This window comes from Scomber japonicus, chromosome 4, assembly GCF_027409825.1.
Source record: "Scomber japonicus isolate fScoJap1 chromosome 4, fScoJap1.pri, whole genome shotgun sequence".
Taxonomy (NCBI): Eukaryota; Metazoa; Chordata; class Actinopteri; order Scombriformes; family Scombridae; genus Scomber; species Scomber japonicus.
In genome coordinates, this window is record NC_070581.1 from 9,811,247 (window position 1) to 9,832,842 (window position 21,596).

At 40.3% G+C, this 21,596-nt stretch overlaps 1 protein-coding gene across 1 annotated transcript in view; it reads left to right on the forward strand.

The window, feature by feature from the left end:
- Window positions 1–556: 556 nt before the first annotated feature.
- The window catches only part of tafa5l (TAFA chemokine like family member 5, like), a 48,202-nt gene continuing 27,162 nt past the window's right edge, over window positions 557–21,596 (forward strand). Inside the window, exons 1-2 of the mRNA XM_053317357.1 lie at window positions 557–653; window positions 14,069–14,218. Coding sequence (XP_053173332.1) covers window positions 557–653; window positions 14,069–14,218 — 247 coding nt within the window. The remainder of the gene's footprint in view (window positions 654–14,068; window positions 14,219–21,596) is intronic.

Here is a 21,596-nt window from a genome sequence, read left to right on the forward strand (position 1 = left end):
ACTCCGTAGTGCCACACAGCCGGGCTCAGTGCAGAAGTTGCTTGGGAATAATCAGAATAATAGTAATAACTGTGCGGAGCGCAGAAGAGGGAGGGAAGAAGAAGGGGTGACAACGGCGATCAGAGGCTGAATTTACTACCAGCATCATCAGCATCTCCGTGTAGAGGATCAAAACTGCGGGGTATACTGCTGCTGCTCACTCTTTCTCCTCTACATACTTCCAGTTTTGTGCAGAAGCCAGCCGGTGAATTGGTGCTCCTGCAACCACTGCTGCGTAAACTTGGTCAGATCTGGTGACATTGTAGCCTGTGCGTTGGTGCGTATGTGTTGATCACCCCTGATGGATATGCGGCTCACCGAGGGAATTTGAAGAGCAAGGAGGGTTTTTTTTTTTTTTTTTTTTTATCAGTCCCTCTCCTATTATAACCTCAAAATGGATGCCGACGACAGGCTGTGGAGACGCCACTGGATTAGCCACTGTTCCGCTGATCTGCTTGACATCTGAGCAGCACGAGCGTTCAAAGTTTGGATAATCTAAAAAGGTTGAAGGTGTAGGATGCAGTCTGGAGTGAAGACGCTCTCCGCAGGTGGAGGTGCGTCACTCTGCTGCCTGCTGCTCCTCTGGCTCATCTACTCCCATCTGCTCAGAGAGGGTAAGGACACTTACAGCTATTTATTACTTTGTCAGCAGCACCACTGTCTCTAAGGGCTTCGTATTGGGATGCAGCTGCTCACAGTGTGGTCAGATTCTAGGATCCTGAAGAAAATCCTCTATCACGCTCACTAAAACAGTCCTAAAGGGATTTATAATGTGTCTGTGATCATCATAGTCAAATGATGATGACCTTATGATATTTTTCTATTCCGATTTGGTATCTTTATAATAATATCCCTGCAGGAAGTATATTATACTGGGCAGCCAGTGCATAGTGACATTGCTAGACAAAACAATGTAGTCTGATAACGCTATAATATTCCTAAGAGCTTGTGTCATATTGCCATAAACATATTTTCATAATAACATCCCTATTGGACAAGTTTAAACTTTGTATTTGGACATTTCTACAGTTTCTCTACACTGTAACCTCGTTGCCAAACTACTGTAACCTCACACTTTTTCTTCATTCTGATGCTGCAACAATAGGCTCTTTGATACCTTGTAGAGTGATAATTTGGTGAAGCCATAATTAAGCAAGTCAGTTTGTTTTAATTTCTGGTGCAGACAGTAAACAGCCTGACTAGTACCCTAAGAGCTTTATAATTTCACCCAGGTTAAGACTATATCCATCCACGCCATGCTTTCCTCTTGAATAATACATACGCTGGTGCAATTACACCTTCATCCTGACACAGAATAGAAAGCAAAAGGATGTTTCTCTGCACTTCACTGGCTGCCGACCACGACAACACATTCCGGATGCCAGTGCTGTCAAAGACACAGTGAACAGGCTTAAAGCACTGGAACTTGTTGGGAGATGTTGAACACTAAATTTGCAGATTAGATCTTTTAATCAAGTATTGGCCAGCAGCATAATTACTGCTGTGAAGGAGGGATAGTGCCTACATCAATGTCTTTGGCAGATTGCTGGGAACAAGAGTAGACGCCAAAGTGAAAAATGAACCCGCCTGTGTGCTGAAATGTGCTCCCTTTGTCTCTAATTTGCAGAATTTTCACCCCAAAATGCCGCTGTCACCAGTCTGTTATTACCACCCCTGAACCCTCTCTCAAAGCTATTATCTGAGGAGCCATAGCCCCCCCCCCCCCCCCCAGCCCCCCACCACCACCACCCAACCTTCCCCTCAGCCATCTATTATTGACTTGTTTTCATGTGAAAGTGATCTCATTAGCGTGTTATTGTACAAAATCATTCAATCAATCTCTTGTGAACTTTACCACCCTTGATATTCCCACAGTAAATTGAGTCTCTTGGGTTTGGCCTGATAGTTATAACCTCTGGATATGATTTGAGCCTTGACATTCTCTGTATGTTGCTCACTCCTCTTTCCAGTTGTGAGCTGAATTTTAAGAATGAGGCATGTAGTATTTTTTAATCCATACTTGTAATCTTCAAATCCTACCAAACTCCTCCTTTGAAATTGACTTTTTTGACCAGTGAGTGCTGTTTTAAAAAGACCACCACTGTGTTTTTGATTGTTTCATCAGCTAGTGGTCACCTCAGTTTACAGTTTTATTTATTTATTTTTTACTGCACACCGCTGGTGGAGTCAAAGCACCCTCACTTTCTAGGACTGAATACCATCTCACTCCAATGTCCAGGGGGTCCTGGAAGCAGAGATGAGTGTGGGTGAACTAGTGGGCAGAGAGGTGAAGCCTTGTGGTGGTGAGAGGCTGTGTCGTCTCCACCCTCTCTGTGGCTCATCTGTCATGGCGGCCAGGACAGGAAATCAAAGCACAGCAGCCCTGTCCGCGCACGCCATTGGGCCAGTGCCGGCAACGATGAATGGCCTGTCAGCTGCTTTCTACGTTGCCAGTTTATTCAACGATAAATTTGGAAATGTCTGGATTTCCTCACTGGACCACATTCCGGTTCAGTGGTGCAGTCAGAGAGCGGTGGCAACTCCTCTCTGCTTTGTCAACCACAAACCTTTTGGGTTGGTGTGTGTGTGTGTGTGTCTGTGTCTGTCTGTCTGTGTGTGTGTGTGTGTGTGTGTTTCTGTCTCTGTCTGTGTGTGTGTGTGTATGTGTGCGTGCATGTGAAGAGGAGGGGACATTCATTTTGAGGTCGGAGCTTTTTTAACCACATTTATAAGTTGGAGGTGGACAGACAGTTGGCCTTTGCTCTAAGTCAGCTCACAGAATTTTAATGCTAAGAGCCCATGTTTCGATTTAAAGTGGAAACATGAAAAGTCCACCTTTGAAATAACATGATCAAACTAAATCATTTTGCATCTTAGAAGTGGCAACACTAAGGCGCAAGCATGCCTTGCTGTGGGTTTTTTGCAACACACTGTCTAAAGTTCAACTGTCAATCTAACAATTTGTACAGTAGTACAACTACAAATTACTGTGTGAAAGGTTTTTGGTGACAAACCCACTGAGTATTATCACCCAGCTCTGCTGCTATCAGATGTTTTTAACCTTGTTAACATGTCCATGCAGTGTTTTTCACATGCTACAAGACATGTCAGGAGGCAAATTAGCAGTCAATGCCATGGCTAATCATTTCTGCTTTGAAACTTACATTGTCTCAGAAACACAGATTCATCATAAATCTATAATTAAAGTAACTATATGCAGAGTTTATCTCTTCTGGCTTTCTCTGACAGCTGATTCTAATCTGCATGGAGGAGTAGTGTTGAGTTGAAAAGCTGGGTATGGCATGTTGCTGTTTAGCCAAGTTTCTGTCAGGAGAAAAACACAACAGTTCCTCTTCTCCTGATGAACAATCAGTCCCAATCGGATTAAATCCATTTTGTTATCCAGTGAGCAAACGTTGACCAGAAAAAGCGATAAAATGGCTAAGCTGGTCACGCTAGCTTTTAGCTTGGCTAACAGACCGACCAAACCTTCTTCTGCTTCCGTGCACACTGCTTCCTCTCGTCTAAACCGTTGTAGTCTGCTGCACTAGTCCACAGCTGCAGGACATTGTGTCCTCAGGAGCTATAGTCTGCTGAGCGCTGCTCTAAACTTGGGGGAAAGTGAGACAGGCAAGTTGTTGATAATATACCGAGGTTCGGTGGGGCTATACCTTCTCGTTACAAGAAGCCTCTGCACTGCTGTGTGCAGCCATAATATTTGCATAGTCATTGTTCTATAATTTTTAATAAGGGAGAAGGAGCAGATATCATTTTAGGATTTCAAACTTTTTTGCAGAAAAAACATATCAGACACACATTATTGTTCCAGGCAGAGTATCTTCATATGTCTTAGTATATGTCTGGAGAGCATCTTTTAGCCTCTTTTGGGCCATTGTTTTAGTCACTCTCACCAGTCTCACTTTAACAGTAGACAGCTGTTTTCAGTAAAAATATTCTGACATATTGTACTAACATTGTACTAACATGTAGTACCTGCCTGCACCATATGGCTGACATTCATGGTTGGGAACTTTTGTAGCTGCTGAAAAAACTGAACTTCGCAGCCAGATATTTTTCTCAGGAACTAACAGAGACCAAAAAATAGCAAAAAGGTAAACATTGGACTTACCCTCAACAGGTGGCCAGAAACACATCTCCATTGCACTAGGTCATGCATTTAATATGTAAATATGTAATTGCCTCACATTATCCATAACAAGGTTAAAAGTTGGTAACATGTCATATTGTGTTTTCAGTGTGCTCCATTGCCCCCAAGTGGCATAATGCATCTTTAAATTTCTGGTTTCTGTACTTTTCATTTTTTGCTCAGCATTCACTCCTCTCATAGTTAAACAAATTAAACATCCGTTGCCATACTGCAACACAGGCTTATGTACAATGTGGGATTGCAGAGGTGATTAAAATAATGACTTCAGCTACAGACCTTCAAACTAAACTCAACATTGAATGTGTGCAACAAGCAGTAATGCTACTTTTTACATCACGTCACATGTCATTATCAATGAGTCACTTTGATTTGTTTGAATAATCCAATCAGTGCTTCTGAACACAAATAATAGTGTCCTGGAGCTGAGGAGCAGAGGCAACACTCAATTCTGTTATCCTGCTCTGCAGGACAAGCTGTCGATGGGAATGACAGCGCACATTTTCATGAGATACGACTACAGGCTATGTCACTAAATTTTGAAATGACTCACTGTGGCCTAACAATCGGTACAGAGCTGCTCCATTGATGACCAACTCACACAGTCAGTCCACGCTCTGCGTTGTGGACTGCAATGTGTCTCTGATGTTTCCTGTCCAAGTGTCATTCACAAACCAGCTTTGATGATATCCTGATGAATCATTCCAAATGCTATCATAGTTACACTTTCCATTTTTTTAACAAATCACCTCCTGTGTGGGAGACAGCGAGTTTCACGGGGCACCAGAATGATGAATTTAAAAATCTTTGGTTGGTATTCTCTTTTAACTCGGGGAGCAGGGCCTCTCCACCCAAGCATTAAACTAATCAGAGTAGCAGAGAATTACTGACTTTTTGAAGTGAAAAGGATGATTTCCATTCCAGTCTTCTTCAAGGCGACATTAAGCATGCAAAGGGAGACCCGCTTTGATTATGACCTTGGCTGTAAATTGTAAGCAAATCATCGAGGCCTGCTTCTATAGGCGGAGAAGCTGTAAAAGTATGAGCGTCTTTATGGAACAAAATGAAAAGAATTTTTACAGCTAAATCAATTTGGCAGCACGCAAAGCTCATATTTCATAGCTCCCTGAATATGAATTCTTTCTAGCCGTCAGCTTTGACCTCCCTTGTGGTTGAGTGTAGTGCACCGCTCAGTGTATTTCTGCATTGTTATTTTCTCTGCGGAAAGCTCTGGGCTTGAAACTGCTCCATCATTGGCAGAGTAGTGCAAATGATTTGAGTTATGTTCCTTCTGTCTTGTGTCCTATTCTATTTTCCGCCTGATGCCATGATCATATTTTCTGAGAGGGCTACGCTTGAATATTAAAGCTGCAGTTCATGCAATCACGCACTACTGTACAGTACTTATGGGGGCATAATAGTCTTCTGATTCTCACCGTTTTCTCTGTGTTTGCATTAAAGAAAGAGGGCATCCTGGAGGGGCTATCTGAGTGAAATTTGAAGTGAGTCACTGTGACTTTACAGTCCTCTCTGCATTACATTCAGCAGAGCTACTGTTTGCTTTTGTAAGGCATATTGCACATTCACTCTTTATGCCTCAAGCCTGTATTCACCCACAACCAATTGTCTGAGTGTACTCTACTTTGTAATATCACTGCAGCCTGGACTGTGCTGCATCACTGCAACAATTCAAGTCACAAATCTCCATCATGTATACTGTACAAGACATATCACAGACCAGACCTAAATTACAGTGTCAGTCCTAGCAGGGAATGTATGTAAGGGGAATATTTTCTATTTTCTATTTTAAAGCCGCCCTCGGCAATGTCACACAATGGCATCTCTAAATGACAGAGTGGTAACTCTATGAAAAACTAAATTGCAAAGACATACAAGTCCTATAAAGTGATGTTAGCAAACTCCATACAGCGTGGCCCTGCTTTCTAGTGAAAAATGAAACAATCTAACATTGTTGAGTCCGGCTTTCTCCCGAGGGTGCGCTATGGTACTGCTGCTACGAGAAGTTTCAATTTGTCATTCCCTGTGGGTGGAGAAGTGTACACACCTGACACAAGAATTAAATTTGGGCAAATAGAGCATATCTCCAGCATCTTATTTGGTGGGGGTGGAGTGCCGTCCTCTCTTCTGCTGCAGCCGCCACCGACTGCTCGTGATTGCATAAAAATCGTGCTTGGCGCAGCTTTAAAAACATTCCCCACATTTAAAAACAGTTCAGGTACGCATTTGTGACTATGGAGAGCTTTTTAGAGCAGAAACTCCAGTCTGTGTTGTCATCAGGATGTGAGAGGTGGAACTGCTCCTCAGAACAATAAATGGTGGACTGACTGTGTGCCAACACAGTGCTTATTTTACTGCTTGAAGATAAGTGAGCTTCATCCTGTAATAGCATAACAGACCCCCCGCCCCCCCTTTTTTCAAACTCACCCCGGCTGCTCCCTCACTTCCCTTTACCATCATTCCTGATTCATTTCTGTCAGCTTTAGATTAAATTGCATTCTTAGGTACCATTACAGGTCCTCCGACTTCAGCACGGAGTTGTTCACTTGCATAAATATTGATCGCACTGCTGTAGAGTATTCAAATAGCATGTGAAATCAAATGGTGGTATTCCCTTTAAACCAAGCACATTAATATAAAGTGCATGTTTTCGCTCCAGTGCTCCGCTGCCCCACTTGTTTAGCAGCAGAAGATCATGGCGGTGTCAGGAAGCGTATAGCATCGGGTCAGTCAAACATCTGCCTCTCTCACCTGGTGTTCTATTACATGTTACCTACTGTGCCGCACGCGTCAAATGGTGTTAAGGTAATGAGATGCACTTGGCTGTGGCTGCCTTGACTAGCATATGCTCAGTTGAATAAGATTGCTGTTTGATGTCGCCCTGAGTTGTTAATAACAGACAGAGCTGTGAGATGAGAACGGGCATGAAGGGGAGACTAGATCTTAGTACTGCAGTCAAAATCAGGGCTGCAGTGGAGGGTGAATCCAGGACTGAGTTCATTAGACACCTATTTAAGTAATATAACATTGTGAATAACAGCATTATGTCAAAGTAAGTCTTTTTGATAATCATTTACTGTGTAAGTCATCCATCAGCAAAAATTCCAAACAATAGGCCTCATGCTTGTCCTAAATCTCTGCATTAGGTTTTCTTGTTCGAGTGTTTCAAGATGAATATTTTAAATTACTCTTTGAAGTTTATTAATGTCACTTGGTATTGATTTGAAGTACAATCGGATTGGATGTATGATTTTATCATTAATATAATCAACACAGCCAAAAAAGTTTTATTTTCGGACCACAGTCGAGAAATCCGACATAAGCAGGAGAAAATATAACAAGCTTAGCAGTTTCAGTGGTTGTAATAGGGGACCAGAAAAAAAAATGTTTACAGCTGTCAACACATTTCATCACAAAGTGCCTGTACACTGTCACTGGAATAGAGAAGGAAGTGTTTGACATGTAGGCTACATATGGGAGATGGTCAAGAGGATGTGACATAGATGGGCAAGAGAATACATCCCATTACAGGTGCATACAAGTACTAAATTGTTTTCCCAATTTCAGTGTTGACAGGTGATGTTAATGTCAGATATTATAACATAGAATGGTCACCTGGAGAGCGACTAGCTATATTTTCTTGGTAACAACTGAATTATATAAGTTTTCACGTCAGAACACTCATGCCAATAAGGAAATATTGTAGAACATCTCGTAAATTGACAAGCGCTGATGCATATCACACCGATGTAGTGAACAGAATATTCATTGTAGATTTAGTGCATTTGTTTATTTATTTAAACTGAGTGGATTTCTGCCAAAGAGAAAGTTCTATGCATGAGAAAACAGGTGAATGCAAAGCTTTCTCTCCATCCATTAATCCACTCCTTCTGTCCAAAAGTTGAAGTGTCCTTGAGACACCAAACCCCAGATTGCACTTTACATGGCAGCTCCACCACCAATGGTTTGTGTGTTTGTGTGTTTGTGTGTGTGTGTGTGTGTGTGTGTGTGTGTGTGTGTGTGTGTGTGTGTGTGTGTGTGTGTGTGTGAATGTCACTCTTTGCTCAAATAAAAAAGCATTGTATAAATGTAATACATTTGACTGATTTAGTGAATCCACCATCGATAATAAAATGAAATAAAATTAATAGCAGCTCTAAACATTATGCTTTCAAAGGTAAAAGTATAAATCGGAGCAGTTTGAGGTAGCTGGATGGAAGATTGTGGGGGAGGAAGGGTGAGTCAATGCTCATTACATTTTAAAATTTGATAACTACAGCCGCTACAAATCAATTTTGACTGATTACCTGCACCATTAATATTTATAACGTCTCACACAATGTTTTAAATCGTCCATAGAAGATCAGTTGAATTCATATCTGATTTGATACATGTTAATATGATTTTCATGCTCTTTAAACTGGCGGCTCCATTTTCATCCTTGAGAACGGCACTTCTCACAAGAAAGGAACATACAATGGAAAGAAGATAATCACTCACACTTATTATTGTATGCGAGTGTAGTGATTAGAGTGTGATTCGCTCTCTCAGGGAAAACCAGTTAGATCCAATGCCAGGACGCTTAAACCAAGCCAGCACAGTGTGGCTCTGAACTATAGTTGGGTCTTTATGGGGAAATACAATACATATTGTCATGAATAATTAACTGCGCTAGGTTTACTAGAAGTGGGATTTTTAATAAATATGGTTTGAAACTATAACTTGCAAAGACGCTCTTTGCAATAAAACACTGTAAAACCTCACTTCCATCTTTAGCAGCCAGCAAGTAATTACAATCTATAAAGGAAGATTGTTTTAATATGGAAATGGAATCTTTGTCATAGTTCACTCAGTGCAGGCTGTCATATAATTTTATGGCAAATTCCCCGAGGAGAAGCAGAGCCTTGCTTAACAGCTCCCCAATCTGGTTTCAGTTGTACAGGAGCGGTGCAGAGCTCTGATTGCCTTTTAAATCTGATAAAGGTATTGGATCAGTTTGGACTAACCACCGATGTGTCTGCTCTGTCTTAATTGGAGAAACAAACAATAAAATAGATAAGCTAGGATGAAATGAATATTGCGTTGGTAATTACAACTGTTGAAATAAGAAACAGTTACCAGTTGGAAAGGAGTGAAGATGAAAATTGGTGTATGTTTTTCTATATTTACCCTGCATCTACCACGCTTAGATAGTGTAATGTATCTCGAGGTTAATGACCTCATCATGCCCACTAGTTCTCAGTGCTGCTGTGACGCAGGTTGAATTAGGGGAACATTGTGATAGCGAGCATGGACTCCTGGCAGGCAGAGATATTAAGATATTTGTGCTCCTGTACTTTGCTGATCTGCAGTGTGTCTGATCAAGTGCTGATATATAGAGCACAGATGCACGTCTTTGCTCAAAGGTGTGTGTTTGAACCCTGGTGTGTATGTGTGTATGTGTGTTTGTATGCGCTGCCACTTTGCAATGGTGTAGTTGTGATTCAGAGATAAGGTCATCAGACTGCCAGTCAGTGCTGAAAGCCAGTCTCTGCTCTCTGTATCGGCTTCCTGTAGCCCTCAAGACGTCATTTCTGACAGTTTCCAGAGCCTGGATAAGAATGTGGCTCCATCCCTCACTCGGCACACTCCTCACTGCCGCAGCCGTACGCACATTTCATCATATGAAATAGAGACGAGGCCAAGTGTCTTCACGCTGCTGAGTGACAGAAACCCCCTGTCACATGAATTAACTCCTGTACCTATGATGGAGCACTGGCCCTGGCTAAGGGCACTTTACAAAGCAACCCCCGCCCACTAACACACTACACAAGTCCCCCCACCCCCCCTTTCTTTCCTATTCTCCTCCTTCAGGCCCATTGCATAAAGCCCATTCATCTATTCAGTGGTGAAACATGGCAGAAAGCGCTGATATCTGATGGCACCTCTGTCCTCCAAACATACAGGGACCCGGCTCAGCAAAAAAAAAAGGGTGGTGGTGGGTAGTGGGTGGGTAAGGGTGGGCAGTCTGGCTGATGCTGTGAAATGAAATGTGCACAGCAGTTCTTCGCAGAGGTGATTGTGTTTTATGACTCCCAAGACTGCTCTAGGTAATAATTTTATATAAAAATACAACGCCAATCTAATCAGCCTAACACACAAAGTGCAGCTCCACCTGAGAGCCCAGCGACTCATCCATTAACTATGATGTAGTAGATTTGATCCATTTGTCTGGCAAAAGTTGGGTGTCAATTATGGTTACTCAGAACTACTCAAACCAAAGTCTAAAGTGTGACTAGGAGCCCCAAGAGGCTGCAGTGGAGGAAATCTCAAAGCTGAAACTGAGCTATAAGATTTATCTTGTGGAGACTGAAAGTGTTGAGTGATCAGTTTGAGCTGATAGTGGTGTTAGTGATACGGTCAGGGGTTCACCAGCAACAACATTAGGATCCATCCTCCAGTGACCATGAATATTCATGATAGAGGCCTTAAAGGGTATCTGCATTTGTCATCTTATTGTTTTCTGTGTTGTTGAGGGACTGCTTGTTACAACACATATTCTTACATATTCTTCAATGAATATGTGTTAGAACAAATGATCACAAACTAGTTGACAGGCAGTGCTCAGAGCTAGAAGAATGAGGTTTATTTTCCACCTCATGGCCAGAATACATTTTGACTTGGTTTCTAAAAGAAATGTAACAAGGTGAAGAAGATCAGTAGGTATCATCCTTTGCAATACTTCCAAGATGTCTTCCTATTCCTGCAATCCAGCCGCTCCTGAAACTTTGAAGCCTCAGCACCTCAGCTCAAGTAATTTTATGAACCATTTGTGTTGATCAACAACCCCTTCAACCTTTGCCATTATTACAGTCATTTCATGCTATAGAGCAGTTAACATCTCACTTAATGAAGCTTTAAGGGTGCCGGGAAGCGACTAGAAGCAGCAGTATAAAGGAGTGATGGTTGGTGAATGCCAGGGATTGACCTTACAGGAACTGCGGCACAGACTCTTCCCTAAACTACCTTCCCAGAGCTGATTTTATTTCAGTGTCAGCTTGAATGGCTTCCACTGGCAGCTTTCCATTCCATAAAGAGAAGACGGAAGAAGCTATGTTTCTTTTTCCAGATAAATTACTGAGGTGAAGCAAACTTCTACACTTTTTCTGAGCTTTTACCTTTCAAACTAGAACCTGGATAGTGCTGTAAACTTCATGTGCATTTTTATTAAGAAATGTGTTGCGTTCAAGCTGAGTCAGATTTGATACACTCACGCATATTATTATTGTTCAGCTGCAGTTCAGCAGGTTATTGATTCATTTTTTAGCGCTCTCATTTGAGACTGCAATAAAACTTTGATTTTAAATGACAAAAGTGATACGGTTAAATGTGTAATTTACATATATTGAAACATTTGTTCTTCTAAATGTGTTTTTGAAAGCAACAAACACCCTCAGGCAATTTACTATGATTAAAGCTTGTGTATAGATGTTAACAGTTCATAATTCCCTCAAACTCACCAGAACGGCCTAAATAAAAGACAATTAAGTATGTTCCCTCAGGTTTCTGAATAATTTACCCAAACAAAACTGCGACCTCAACTATTAATGTTCAGTCAAAGTGTCAGCTACAAAAGGTCATGCACAGGGTTCATTTAATAAATCAAAACATTGAAAACATCATTATTACTGCTCCTCTTTCTTTTGCCTATAGCTGTTGGACAGATTTCAGCTAGACTCATCTCTGCATGGAAGTGATCATCAGAGCCATACATACGCAGCGGTAGAGCTGCAGTCATGGTCACAAAGCTGAAAAAGAAGAATAGTTTAACATAAGTGTGTAAGTGTGTGTTGGAGCACTGAGCGGTTCTTTCTGCTAGAAATTAATCTGTCGCTTTCATGTAATCAAAAAGATGTTGTCCATTTGCAGTTTAAACAGGCTTGCGTCAGTATCTCCATTCAGTGTAATTAATTTAGATATCACATTCTGATGAACTTGAAACTCAATGAAAAAAAACCTACTTTTCTCTGACCCGGGAGTTATCCATCAATTTGTAATGCCTGGAGAACCCTGAAGTCATTCTCTGTGCTTGGATAGAAGTGTAAGAATAGCAGGCACACACACTGCAGAGATTTCTGAGCAAGGTAATCATCACTTAAAGACATTCTGACCATTTGCCGTCTCAGTAGAGCTTAACTTGGCTTGAAAATTGGACTGTTGTTGGAGCGCAGTGCCCAGCAGCGACTGCCATGTCAACCAAATCATGCATTATTTCAGCCAAATGTCAGTGTTTCATTCACTAGTTCAACAGTCAAATAAGAAAAAAATAATGTTCCATATTTAGAAATATGATTTACTCCCCCTGGTTAAATGTGTAATTCAGATGTTATACTATTTTTTGCAGAAAAATGACATATGGTCTCTGTGTTAGTATATTGCAGTTTTACTAGTAAAGGGTAGGTCCGAGTGTAGGCTCTGTTTCATTGAAATTCTCCTATAATCAACCTGTGGACACTAAAAAGAAATACCAGAGATGTGTGACATTTAAAATCCTAAATACTGAATATAATTTAGGTTTTATAACATACACTGTTGCCCATAAAGTTGGAATAATTTAGTTTTCAGACACATTCCTCTTTTTATTTTCTATTTATACACATCAGTAACAATCTTTGACCAGGTGCAATGAGATTGATCAACACAGTTTTGAGAATATATACACTTTATCTATCAAGAATAAATCAAGTAAAAAATATTTTATTCCAACTTTATGGGCAACAGTATATATTATATATATTATATAAAATGATTCATATGTCATCATTGAATGGACAAAAATGTATTTTCTTGCTGGCAGTGAAGTCTCAGGATGGTGGAGTTGATCTGTCTGACCAACACCAGAATAACTTGGAAACTACTGGCCAGGTTGCTCTATTCATTGTATTGAGAGGATGACCCCTCCCCCGACCCTTCGGCTATTGTAACACCAAAAGTTTCATTTCAAACATCACAATGTTTTGGGCAGCTCACCATGACATTTTCTGAGAACATTCATGCTTCCAAGAGGATGACATCTTTTCCATTTTTGAACCCTGAGAGTTGTGTTTGTTCACGCAGGATGTTTTCAGCAAGTCCTCAAGAAATATCCCCCCACAATATGTTGTTTGTCATTGCTTTCTTAAATACATATAAAACATGTTCAAATAGCAGTTTTCTGATCTGCTGTAGTTAAGATCATGTAATGTTTCTGACATACAAAAACTTTTGTTTGCTCACCCATTAGACATCCTTCTCTAATACACATGAACATAGGTTGTTTTTGTTTTTGCCTTCAAATTAATGATGTAATGGTGAGGACAGTCTTGGTTTCTCATATTGTGCTAGGCAAATTTTCTGAACAAATTCTTGCTTCCAATCCGAAAAACTTTGCTCTGAAAAACAAAACTGTCCGTATGTTGTTTCTTCCCTTTAGCACTTTCTTATATTGAAGCTTTTAACATGGAGGCTTGTTAACTTGCAGTTATGACTAGCCAAATAGAAAATGTCCTTTTAACAGATTCTTGGAGGGATCTTTGTTTTCCACATGATCACTGTAAGACACTTATCAACAGAGCATGCAGCCATATTTAAACTGCAGCCTGCTGTTTTCTGGTTTTAGAGCACTGAAATCAGTTTTCCATTTTTCTATCTGAGACTTTAAATGAGAATATTAAATTGCTCTGCGCTACACAGACCACGGAGAAGGCTGCGCATCCAGGCTCCCTGTTGTTTGTACCTTCGAACACCAGTTGCTTCTCCGTAATATGTTCATTACAGTCTCATTATGCTAATGCGATGTACTTTGTTTCTCGCTGCTGTGTTTGGCAGGCCAGTTGGCGGTGGGAACCTGTGAGATAGTGATGCTCAACAGAGACAGCAGCGTTCCCAGACGGACCATTGCCAGGCAGACGGCTCGCTGCGCCTGCCGGAGAGGCCAGATCGCCGGCACCACCAGGGCAAGGCCGGCCTGTGTAGATGGTGAGTTGATTGACCTTTCTAGCCCAAGGGTGGACTTCTGTCCTGTGGAGAGAAAACACTATAGTTGACTCAAAACAACAGGCCAAGTGGTCAGAGAAGTGTGTGATAAATTGTCTTGGGAAAAGTGGATGTCCCCTCGTCTTCACTATTGCTGTAGTCCTCTTGAACAGGAAACTGAAACACCAAGTATATATACCCAGTCTATGTGATGCAGGGTGGTGCTGAAAAGAAGCAACATTCTAAGGATAAGTGGATGTTAAATTAATATATTTTTTAAATTCCTCTGCTGCTCCTTAGGAACATTAGGAACAGTTTAATTTTACTGTGATTTAATCCACGAGAGGTTATCCCATTTGTTGGAAGTATAATCATTACTATTCCCATCACAGGCACCTCTCTCTCACCTCTACTAACCCAATCATTTATCACTAAACGAACAGCAACATTATAGCGTGGGAAACCTTTACACTGTGGAAGGTTTGTATTCTTATGTTTGTCTGTATGGGGTCTATTGCATGAATCCCTGCCTCAGACCACTCTATTAAGAGCACAGCAGTGATGTGTCTAAACTCAAATTAAAAATTACTCTCTGTGCATTTATTTTGCTTGAGGCCAGATTTGATTTTAATGTGCACAAAGTGAGCGCTGTGATTATTTTCTTGCGTGATCTTAATGCTTAACTGGATTCATTCTGATGTGGTGTTAAATAATATGTTGATGATCATCTCGAGACAAACAACCAGTAAAGCATTTGCCTTTCACCTGCAGTATCACTTCAGTTTAACACTTCTAACTAAGATGTGTGCAGTGAGATTCTATAATGTAATTTTCGGAGATATGTTTATTCACTTTCAAGTTTGGGTTGTAAATATGAAGCTACTGCAAGCGGTCTGACAATAGTCCTCTGTAAGGCGGTGTTAAACAAATATGATATAACTTCTTAATTAATGAGCTTTAGAGGTGCTTGTTGGCAGATTGTAAAGAACTAGGCTTTATACTAGTTATAGTTTAACTCACTACTGTCACTGGCACACTTCATATTGACAGATATTAGAGTAATAAAACCTTATTGACTAACTTGGCAAGAGAGTGAATAAGCATACTTCCCCAAAATGTAGAACTATTCCTTTAAAGCAGGTAAACTGGTTAAAAAAGAGAACCACACTGGTGTTGTCCTCTATCTTTGCAAAGCTTGAGATACAGTACAAACCAGCAATTTTGGCTTTAATCAGCTGTTTCTTCCTAGTAACAACAGAAAGATATCAAGTCTCCCACAGCCTGCTTTGTGTTAAGCAGCTCCAAAAACACTAAAGACAAAGAAAGAAGTAATTGAACTAACTGCTGGTTAGCGAGCCACACCACAGAGATTTCTTTTGAAGCCAAGTGAGTCATGAAAACAACCAAGCTAGTGTGCTCGTGTGCTTAACAAGTTACTCACAACCAAAATAGTTTCAAAAGCATCAGTAGAGATAATTGGGAGATCTTTTCACATCCTAACAACTAAAACAACATATTTGAGGTTATTTACTTATTACAGATTAACCTACCACAGGGACAGAATACTGCAAACAAGCACTCATAGTACACGCATCAGATGAAACCCAGTGGGAAGCAAATTGAATGCATTATAAACAAGATAATGAATAAAATAAAGTCGAAATAAAATATTTAAATACAGCAGTGACTAATAATGCATAATACAAACAGCGATAATGGCATGTGGAATCATTAAGTGTGCTACAGCGGCATCCATAGACCTTTTTCTGGCAGACATTTTGACATAACAGGAACATCATGAAAAATCATCGCAGGAAGAGCACAGGTGTAACCATTAACATTAATGACACATCCATCCCATTAAGTGTCCCATTCTAGTGGACCAGCATGCACAATACTAGAGCCCTGGATCCAGCACAACTAAAAGGAATGTCATTGTTATTTATGTTATCAATTAAACTTTTCCTTTCCTGCTGTCACATATTAAAATGTCACAATGTTGTGAAAAGGAGCTGTTGTAGTTTGACATTGGGTTTTGACAGCTCTTTGACTATAAGTACAATAAAAAAGTAGCTATTTTTTCTTTTCTTTCCTTTTTTTTGGATGAATGACACAAACAGACAAATTATACAAATTACCACAGCAGACTCATTAAAGTAAAAAAAAAACAAAAAACAATTTCACCATTTAGTCCATTTAGTTGGTGTTCTGAAGCTCTTGATCATATCACATGATCTTCATCAGTAGATGGATTTTCCATGTTTTTTCCTGAGGAAAAGGGAATTCTCATACAGTACCTGCTGTCTTAAAAGCTGAGATTCAAACTTAAACTTGGAAAGTAGCAGTTTAGAAAACCATGAACTGGTCCACTCACCACAAGGTCAATTTAGTAACTGTTCTGGGGCTTTTGATCATAACACCTATGTAATATTATGTCACATGGACAACTGAGCAAACTATCTGCTGATGAGGATCATTTATCAAGTGGCATGTCATCCACCTCTAGAATCTGGATGAAAGTCAAGTTTTAAGAACAGCAACAGTGCACACCGTTAAGAAGTGAATGTATTGGTTTTCTTCTTTCACCATTAAAAGCAACTACCGCTGTAATTTGGTTGTTTAACAAGCCAATCAATAATCACTTTGTGTGTCTGTTTTACTGTTTTATTAGCAAATTAGTAAACATTTTGTGCCTCTTTGTTGTCTTCAGTGTGTATTTATCCTGTTGAATTTTTACTCTTCCTTCCCCTCCGGTGTTAAAAATATCACTTATAATGTAGAATGCTTGGTGGTTATCCACTTTGTAGGCAAGGTTTTATATTTGGGTGCACTCCCTGTATTATCTAGAAGTGATAGAAGGACAATATGAGAGTGGGAAGAGGGGAGTGACACAGTCCATCTGCAATGCTGATTGGATTTTACAATATCACAATCACATGCATCAGATGCACCATTAGTTCCATCATGCAATGACTCATGTTGGCCTTAATCTAATAGCCCAACATGAGATGCATTCCCACAGCCGGTGTCACACTCCCCACATTGCTTTTAACCACCTCTCCCTCTCTGCAGACGCTTCTCCATAACAATCTACAGATGCTAATTAACTTAGAGAGAACTATGATTACAGCAGCAGGAAATTAATTATTACTGGCTTCCCACTGCACCACACCCTATACTTCATTAATAGCTAGTGCATTAAAGACAGAACCTGTTGCTTGCTGGCTCATTCAAATGCTTTCTGTTGACAGCCGAAATAGATGTCCATCATCGCAAGGCTTTAAAGTGTTATTTCTGCATATTGCATGAGAATGCAGTGGGTTTAATGCTGCCACTGTTTCAATATCCTTGCTGACCTTCAGTTCAGAGTATATTAAGTTATATTTACTTTTAATGTGAATTCCCATAAATGCCCCTTTGCCCCTCTAAGCACATAAATCAATTTACTGACTTATAATGTTTATTCATTTGTATCTCTCGCTAAGGCTTTGGAATATTCTAGTTTTTAACACAGCAATGGCTCACTGTCTACTGGGTCAATTTAATATAAGTCTCACATCAGCAGCAGCAGGACTGGATCGTTGCCTTTTTGAGATGCGTCTTGATAGAATAGTGACCTTTAATGAAAGTTGCACCATTACTGACTGACTATAGTCATCCCTTGCTGGTGGCCCACCTCCCGGCGGCCGGTGGGACACAGACATACTGTTGTCTCGCATCCCAGCTGGTGGTGCTTTATCGCTGAATGCCCGCTGGTTGCATTGGCAGGTCATCAGGCCACCTCAGAGCTGCCCGGCTTCCTGTGGAGTGCTGCCCCACCTTGGTCGCTTGCGGCAGCGACAGGCAAGTGGGGCATCGACTCGCTGTCGCCTCTCTCCCTGCTGATGGCTTTACTTCTTCGGTGGCTGAAAGTCACTGCTTGCCCAGCAGCTCTCCTCTTCAGACGCTGTCTGTGTGGTAATCACCAAAGACTCCATAATCAAAGGTGGATGGTTAAAAGGCGCCAGCACCTATTGCTATGCAGGTGCACGCTACTTTAACGTCATTGAAAGACTGCCTTCTATTTTAAAACGACATCCTGAATCCTCTAGTGGTACATGTAGGATGTAATGACACAAGCAGCCAACAGTCAGAGACCCTGAAAACAGACTTGAAACCTCTGATAGACACTCTGGATAGCAGATTGTCTTATCAGGTCTACTTTCTTGGCTTCTTTTATTTAATTCCTGGCTTTAAACTGTTATAAACTTACAGGATGAACACAAACTTTTTTAGATCCAAAGGACTTCCATATTGCACCTCCCACACTCTCCTGCTTTCTGTAACTGAGACAGTCCATACCCCATACAAGTCACCCCTCTTCTGTGTATCAATATTCCAAAATCAACTATAACACTATTCTCTGCAATTTCCCCCCTTTCCTATAATCATATTACTACTCAGAAGTAGTTACCTCATAGCTCATATTCTGCAGGTCTATTTAATGGGCTTGGACTCTCTCATGAAATTAACTCTATTTCAAATTGCTTTGCTATAATTCAAGGTAATGAATTACTCTACATCCCTACCCTCATCCAAAGAAAAAATCCCATCCAAACAGAAACGGAATATACACCATATAAGTCCGGTGAGGCTGGCTCTCTGGATAGCCCTAACAAATAAAGTAAATAGGACCGTATTAGGTGTACTCGACTATGTAGCCCCCCTTCAGGTTAGAAAATGCTCTTCACCCCACTTTACCCCATGGTTCAATCATTGTCCTCAGTCAAACAATATTCAGACATTAGGGGGGAAAGGCACAATACAACATTAGCAGTATTCTGCCAGGCCTGGAATGAATCATTGCTTAAATACAAATATGTCCTTTGGCAATCTAAATCTAATTATTACTCAGATACAACAGACACAACCCCAGCTTCCTATTCAACAACATGGATGAGCTCACCATTACAACCCCCTCCCCACAATGGTTTCATGCTTCACCTCCTGAGAACCTTTTTGGTCTTCAGGGTTTGGCACTTTCTTGGTTTTATTCACACCAGAGTAAAAATACAAAAGTGCTACATACAATAAGGTCAAATACGGTGTCCCACAGGGGTCAGTGCTCAGTCAACTTCTCTTTTGTGTGTGCTTGGTTTCCTTTGGTTAACACTACATAAACTTGTGGTAGCAAATGTATGTATTCAATCACGTGTACATTTATATTCATTGACTAAATTGTTGTATGTTTGTACTGTCTGGTTGCTTTGTGTTGTAGCCTAACCTATCACTATACTGATGACACACAAATCTATGCTTGTGTAACAGTCAGTGATGCCTCCAGCTGATTAAATTAGAGACATGATTTCCGGCATTTGAATGCACACAAAACTGAAATGCTGCCTGGTAGTCCAGCTACATCCAAATTGATTTTACAGACTTTTTCATTCATCTTAATGGCTGCACAATTTCACAGACCCACATAGTTAAAAATCCATCTCTTTTTAGCCACATATCAAGTATATAACACAAACTACCTAGATACACCCCATTTTATCAAATCCTCATACATGCCTTGACAACAGCTGCCAGAGTCCTCACAAGGTCTAAAAAGTACTGATGTTTTTGCATTGGCTACTGGTTTATGTCTCCTTACCTTTGAGGCTTTAAATGGATTGGTTCCTTCATATATCTCCAGCCTTATTGCTCCATATATTCCATCACATCCTTTATGTTCCATTGGTGCCAGTTACTTAATTGTTCCTTTATTCAATAAGAACACTTTTGGTGGTCAAGCTTTTTCCCACCAATCTCTTACTTACTGTTTCCTCATTGAAATGTAGCTACACCAACCCTGTTAGGGTTATACAATCTCTGTTTTATTATTACTAATATTACTAATATTACTAATATCAGCCTTGTTGTAATATTAACTTCACTACCTGTTTATGTGTTTGTTGGTGTGTGTTTATGTGTGTGTACAATGTTTCTTTTTGTTTTGGTTGTTTTCAATTTAATTGTAAATGAGTTCTATGAGTGATGTGCTCTTTATATAAACTGAAGTTGAAGTTAAAGTTAAACAGAGGCTACAAACTCTCCTTTTGTGTTTACATAAAGTGTTTTTTTTCTGATTCTCTAAGGGGAACATAGCCAAGTGGTTTTCTAAAGTTGTGATTCACAGATTAAATGATACCAGAGACATCAAAAACCTCCCAATCTGTTCTGCACACTCCATCTTTGTTTGCAGTCAAGGCAGATCATGACATTACTTTTTTGAGTTACTAAATTACATCAACTGACTCTGGTCACAGTCTGCAGAGTTCATTGTAGCAGTAGTTCTTTGCCTTTTTCTTGAGAGAGAAAAGGTTATTCTGACCAAAAAACCTAAAGAAAGACTTTGGGAGTCATTTGTTGGGAGGTCAAGAGATTGAGAGCATGCAGCTGACAGCTGCCATGTGTGTAGACAACATAAGTGTTTGAAAATGAGAAGTTTAACTGAAAAATGTGGGTGAGGGGTGTTCAAGTAGCAGTTTGATTGTATGTTGTACAACTATATGGCTCCCTATGTTTCATTTCTGTATCTTGGTACACTGTCACTAACCAATAAAGACAAAGGGCAAGAAAGAAACCCTGATCATATAGGGGTTGCTGGAAGTGTCACTATTGATCAACCTGATTTAAAGTTTCTGTTCTGCCCAAAACAGGCCCCAGACAGAGAAAGTATAATAACCTTAAAAAGTAATGTTGCATTACATTATATTAATGCTTTTTTGGCAAATATTTTTTAAGGTTGTGATTCACAGGTGAAACAATGCCAGAGATATTAAAAACTCATAATCTTCTATGCACAGTTCAACTGTGTTTGCACAGAGGCAGATCATGACGTCAGATCTTATTTTGGACGTGAAATCAGTGAGTCAAACTGTCAGTGTAACGTTGCTGAACAGCACCCAGAATGCTGAGAGCATACTACACACTACTTCATAACCTTGTTTAATGTTTGAGGGAGTATACACAAACAAAAGGATTCTGCCAGAGTGGGCATAAATAAATAAACTTGCCGCAGACATTAGGCAACTAAACTTATACTAAAGTTCTCCTAAATGAGGCAAAATTGACTGGAACAAAGGTCACTTGGTGTTGCAACTTAGCAGAGTCTTGATCAATAAGACATATATACTGAGCTTAACAGGTGAGGCAATATGATGATGCTGCTGGTGCAAATATTTGACATACACCAGAGACAGCTGCAGAATCAGCACCATGGACAGCAGTCAAGACAGTTATATTTTCCATTTTGATGTGTCCCAATTCCATCCTGTATACTAATCCTAACTGCTTTTAAGTGATAAAATGAAATACATTCAAAGATCAGAGTGCACATAGTAAAACTGCTTGAATT